Source organism: Coregonus lavaretus (assembly GCF_964263955.1).
Source record: "Coregonus lavaretus genome assembly, contig: HAP1_SCAFFOLD_1119, whole genome shotgun sequence".
Lineage (NCBI taxonomy): Eukaryota > Metazoa > Chordata > Actinopteri > Salmoniformes > Salmonidae > Coregonus > Coregonus lavaretus.
In genome coordinates, this window is record NW_028164704.1 from 138,166 (window position 1) to 144,165 (window position 6,000).

The following is a 6,000-nucleotide window of genomic DNA, read 5'->3' on the forward strand; positions in this document are numbered from 1 at the left end:
ACAGTCAGCTTCCTTCAGTGTGGTTCTATAGTACAGTAACAGTCAGCTTCCCTCAGAGTGGTTCTATAGTACAGTAACGTCAGCTTCCTTGAGTGTGGTTCTATAGTACAGTAACAGTCAGCTTCCCTCAGAGTGGTTCTATAGTACAGTAACAGTCAGCTTCCCTCAGAGTGGTTCTATAGTACAGTAACGGTCAGCTTCCTTCAGTGTGGTTCTATAGTACAGTAACAGTCAGCTTCCCTCAGAGTGGTTCTATAGTACAGTAACAGTCAGCTTCCCTCAGAGTGGTTCTATAGTACAGTAACGGTCAGCTTCCTTCAGTGTGGTTCTATAGTACAGTAACAGTCAGCTTCCCTCAGTGTGGTTCTATAGTACAGTAACAGTCAGCTTTCCTCAGAGTGGTTCTATAGTACAGTAACAGTCAGCTTCCCTCAGAGTGGTTCTATAGTACAGTAACGGTCAGCTTCCTTCAGTGTGGTTCTATCGTACAGTAACAGTCAGCTTCCCTCAGAGTGGTTCTATAGTACAGTAACAGTCAGCTTCCCTCAGAGTGGTTCTATAGTACAGTAACAGTCAGCTTCCCTCAGAGTGGTTCTATAATACAGTAACAGTCAACTTCCCTCAGAGTGGTTCTATAGTACAGTAACAGTCAGCTTCCCTCAGTGGTCCTATAGTACAGTAACAGTCAGCTTCCCTCAGAGTGGTTCTATAGTACAGTAACAGTCAGCTTCCCTCAGAGTGGTTCTATAGTACAGTAACAGTCAGCTTCCCTCAGACTGGTTCTATAATACAGTAACAGTCAGCTTCCCTCAGAGTGGTTCTATAGTACAGTAACGGTCAGCTTCCTTCAGTGTGGTTCTATAGTACAGTAACAGTCAGCTTCCCTCAGAGTGGTTCTATAGTACAGTAACAGTCAGCTTCCCTCAGACTGGTTCTATAGTACAGTAACAGTCAGCTTCCCTCAGAGTGGTTCTATAGTACAGTAACAGTCAGCTTCCCTCAGACTGGTTCTATAATACAGTAACAGTCAGCTTCCCTCAGAGTGGTTCTATAGTACAGTAACAGTCAGCTTCCTTCAGTGTGGTTCTATAGTACAGTAACAGTCCGCTTCCCTCAGTGTTTCTATAGTACAGTAACAGTCAGCTTCCCTCAGAGTGGTTCTATAGTACAGTAACAGTCAGCTTCCCTCAGAGTGGTTCTATAGTACAGTAACAGTCAGCTTCCCTCAGACTGGTTCTATAATACAGTAACAGTCAGCTTCCCTCAGAGTGGTTCTATAGTACAGTAACAGTCAGCTTCCTTCAGTGTGGTTCTATAGTACAGAAGTCAGCTTCCATCAGAGTGGTTCTATAGTACAGTAACAGTCAGCTTCCTTCAGTGTGGTTCTATAGTACAGTAACAGTCAGCTTCCCTCAGAGTGGTTCTATAGTACAGTAACGTCAGCTTCCTTCAGTGTGGTTCTATAGTACAGTAACAGTCAGCTTCCCTCAGAGTGGTTCTATAGTACAGTAACGGTCAGCTTCCTTCAGTGTGGTTCTATAGTACAGTAACAGTCAGCTTCCCTCAGAGTGGTTCTATAGTACAGTAACAGTCAGCTTCCCTCAGAGTGGTTCTATAGTACAGTAACGGTCAGCTTCCTTCAGTGTGGTTCTATAGTACAGTAACAGTCAGCTTCCCTCAGAGTGGTTCTATAGTACAGTAACAGTCAGCTTCCCTCAGAGTGGTTCTATAGTACAGTAACAGTCAGCTTCCCTCAGTGGTCCTATAGTACACTAACAGTCAGCTTCCCTCAGAGTGGTTCTATAGTACAGTAACGGTCAGCTTCCTTCAGTGTGGTTCTATAGTACAGTAACAGTCAGCTTCCCTCAGAGTGGCTCTATAGTACAGTAACAGTCAGCTTCCCTCAGAGTGGTTCTATAGTACAGTAACGGTCAGCTTCCTTCAGTGTGGTTCTATAGTACAGTAACAGTCAGCTTCCCTCAGAGTGGTTCTATAGTACAGTAACGGTCAGCTTCCTTCAGTGTGGTTCTATAGTACAGTAACAGTCAGCTTCCCTCAGAGTGGTTCTATAGTACAGTAACAGTCAGCTTCCCTCAGAGTGGTTCTATAGTACAGTAACGGTCAGCTTCCTTCAGTGTGGTTCTATAGTACAGTAACAGTCAGCTTCCCTCAGAGTGGTTCTATAGTACAGTAACAGTCAGCTTCCCTCAGAGTGGTTCTATAGTACAGTAACAGTCAGCTTCCCTCAGTGGTCCTATAGTACACTAACAGTCAGCTTCCCTCAGAGTGGTTCTATAGTACAGTAACGGTCAGCTTCCTTCAGTGTGGTTCTATAGTACAGTAACAGTCAGCTTCCCTCAGAGTGGTTCTATAGTACAGTAACAGTCAGCTTCCCTCAGAGTGGTTCTATAGTACAGTAACGGTCAGCTTCCTTCAGTGTGGTTCTATAGTACAGTAACAGTCAGCTTCCCTCAGTGTGGTTCTATAGTACAGTAACAGTCAGCTTCCCTCAGAGTGGTTCTATAGTACAGTAACAGTCAGCCCTAGTTTACCATTACTCAGCCTCTTCATTCAGCCCTAGTTTACCATTACTCAGCCTCTTCCTTCATCCATAGTTTACCATTACTCAGCCTCTTCATTCAGCCATAGTTTACCATTACTCAGCCTCTTCCTTCAGCCCTAGTTTACCATTACTCAGCCTCTTCCTTCAGCCCTAGTTTACCATTACTCAGCCTCTTCCTTCTGCCCTAGTTTACCATTACTCAGCCTCTTCCTTCAGCCCTAGTTTACCATTACTCAGCCTCTTCCTTCAGCCCTAGTTTACCATTACTCAGCCTCTTCCTTCTGCCATAGTTTACCATTACTCAGCCTCTTCCTTCTGCCCTAGTTTACCATTACTCAGCCTCTTCCTTCTGCCCTAGTTTACCATTACTCAGCCTCTTCCTTCAGCCCTAGTTTACCATTACTCAGCCTCTTCCTTCAGCCCTAGTTTACCATTACTTAGCCTCTTCCTTCTGCCCTAGTTTACCATTACTCAGCCTCTTCCTTCAGCCATAGTTTACCATTACTCAGCCTCTTCCTTCAGCCCTAGTTTACCATTACTCAGCCTCTTCCTTCAGCCATAGTTTACCATTACTCAGCCTCTTCCTTCAGCCCTAGTTTACCATTACTCAGCCTCTTCCTTCAGCCATAGTTTACCATTACTCAGCCTCTTCCTTCAGCCCTAGTTTACCATTACTCAGCCTCTTCCTTCAGCCCTAGTTTACCATTACTCAGCCTCTTCCTTCAGCCCTAGTTTACCATTACTCAGCCTCTTCCTTCAGCCATAGTTTACCATTACTCAGCCTCTTCCTTCAGCCCTAGTTTACCATTACTCAGCCTCTTCCTTCAGCCCTAGTTTACCATTACTCAGCCTCTTCCTTCAGCCCTAGTTTACCATTACTCAGCCTCTTCCTTCTGCCCTAGTTTACCATTACTCAGCCTCTTCCTTCTGCCCTAGTTTACCATTACTCAGCCTCTTCCTTCTGCCCTAGTTTACCATTACTCAGCCTCTTCCTTCTGCCCTAGTTTACCATTACTCAGCCTCTTCCTTCTGCCCTAGTTTACCATTACTCAGCCCCTTCCTTCAGCCCTAGTTTAGATTGTTAATTGCTTTCATCCTGTGTTTTTCTCTCTTCTGTTTTGTTGTGCAGTGTCCTGTTTTTTTTTAAAAGGCACCTTTAATCCAGTGTACTATTATTATTTATTATAATTATTTATTGATGTTTTCCAGAGAACAAATATTTGTTCAAGAAGAGCTTAACGGTGGGCTTTGACACCTGGAGGGCGAGACTTGATGCGTTTTTCTGGATTTTTTTGTTGTTATTCTGTCTCTCACTGTTCAAATAAACCTACCATTAAAATGATAGAAAGATCATTTCTTTGTCAGTGGGCAAACGTACAAAATCAGCAGGGGATCAAATACTTTTTTCCCTCACTGTATGTGTGTGTGTGTGTGTGTGTGTGTGTATGTATCATTGTGGGTAACAGATTTCTTCCCCTATTTTAGTTTAATGAACCCAGATAAGTGTGGTGCATGTGTGGTAGCATCCCAAATGGCACCCTATTCCCTAGTTAGTGCACTACTTTTGACCAGGGTCCATAGGGTCCATAGGGCTCTGGTCAAAAGTAGTACACTATCTAGGGAATAGGGTGCCATTTGGGATGCAGCCTGTGCTGTTGCTTTGTCCACACTTGTGAATAGAACGTGCATGAAGGCGGCAGCTCCATTTTCTGAAGAGACCAGCGTGCACCACCACACTTCTGTTGTTGATTCTCAGCTGGCCTTTTATGAAGCAGCTGGAATTCCTTTTTCTTTCTTTCTCCGTCGTTCTAAGGAGCCTCTTGCAACCGAACAAATTGACTTCACATTTCAATCAATATTCAGTAAACATCCTGGATGACATCCGTGGTTGTGTTCCTATGGGCCCTGGTCTAAAGTAGTGCCCTATAAAGGGTAAACGGTGCCATTTGGAGCACAATCAAGTGCTTCTGAATGAGGAGAGGAAGAGAGGAGGTCTCTGCTCTCCCCTCACATTGCCTCAGTGAAGTTTCCACGGGTAAATCGAGGGTTGAATGTGTGTCAGTCTGTGAGGAGGTGCAAGGGGTGCACAGGGGGTTGTATGTGCTGTGGATCAGATATCAGATGGCCTGGGTCTGGAAACCTGCCACACGTTTCCTCACTGCACAAAAAAAGGGCTGATGGGGTCCTTTTCCTTCATAAGCCACAGCAGCATTATTCTGAGATTTCATTGGACCGGTATAGGTCAAAGAAACCGAAACGGGCAAATCTGACAACTGGATATAAGAATACAATATAATACAAAAACAATAACTGGCCGCTGATGTTGGATGATATCCCAACTTAATTTTTTTATAAAAAAGTTAGGATAAAAGTGATGAATTTGACCAGGTTTGGGGAAATTCCATTACATTTTCCCTCATTGAAATGCAATTTTCTATTTGAAAAGCAATTTTCCTAATTGAAAATATTTTTTTCCCCATGGAAAAGCAATGGGGGGAAATGTATTTAGAATTGATATTTCAGTTTACTTCCTGAATTGACTGAAATGAAATAGAATTCACCCCAGCCCTGTAGTAATCATGAAGGTAATTCTATAACCTCATTCTGGGTCAGAATTTACTATAGGGTGAGTGTTTCTACTGTTCTGCTGTGTGAATGGGAGGCCCACCCAATGAAGATATATTCTATTCCAGTCCAGTCCAGTCCAGCCCAGTCCAGTCCAGTCCAGTCCAGTCCAGTCTCTTCTATCCTAGGTCCGTGTACTGTGAGTTGTGCTGTGTGAATGAATGGGAGGCCAACCAACCTGTTGCATCCAGGCGGTAAAGGATCGTTGCCAGGAGTCCTTCTTCTCCAGGTGCAGATAGCTGTTGAAGAGGATGAGGTACATGTATCGCTCCAGATACTGGAGGCTCTTCAGAAGCAGCTGCTGCACCTCCTTCTCAGTCTTACCACTTTTAATCTGCAGGGGAATCATGGAACGAGGAGTCATTATAAAAAAGGGTCCGTCCACACCAAGGATGATAATAACTGGAACCATAAAAAAATAGAAGTTATTTTATTTCAAGTGAACAGCAGCGTCCCACACTACAACGGTAACTAACACATGGTGGGGAAGAAACAATACTTTAATTTAGGTGAACTATCCCTTTAATTAATGTTTAGGTGAACTGTCCCTTTAATTAATGTTTAGGTGAACTACCCCTTTAATTAATGTTTAGGTGAACTATCCCTTTAATTAATGTTTAGGTGAACTATCCCTTTAATTAATGTTTAGGTGAACTATCCCTTTAATTAATGTTTAGGTGAACTACCCCTTTAATTAATGTTTAGGTGAACTACCCCTTTAAATAATGTTTTAGTGAACTACCCCTTTAATTAATGTTTAGGTGAACTATCCCTTTGATTAATGTTTAGGTGAACTACCCCTTTAATTAATG

At 43.3% G+C, this 6,000-nt stretch overlaps 1 protein-coding gene across 1 annotated transcript in view; it reads right to left on the minus strand.

Moving 5' to 3' along the window:
- Positions 1 to 5,522, minus strand: part of LOC311116738 (paladin-like) — a gene marked incomplete at its 5' end in the record, with an annotated part of 32,880 nt that extends 27,358 nt beyond the window's left edge. The window contains one exon of the mRNA XM_084191779.1: positions 5,367 to 5,522. Within this exon, the coding sequence (XP_084047905.1) occupies positions 5,367 to 5,522 (156 nt within the window). The remainder of the gene's footprint in view (positions 1 to 5,366) is intronic.
- Between the last annotated feature and the right edge of the window lie 478 nt (positions 5,523 to 6,000).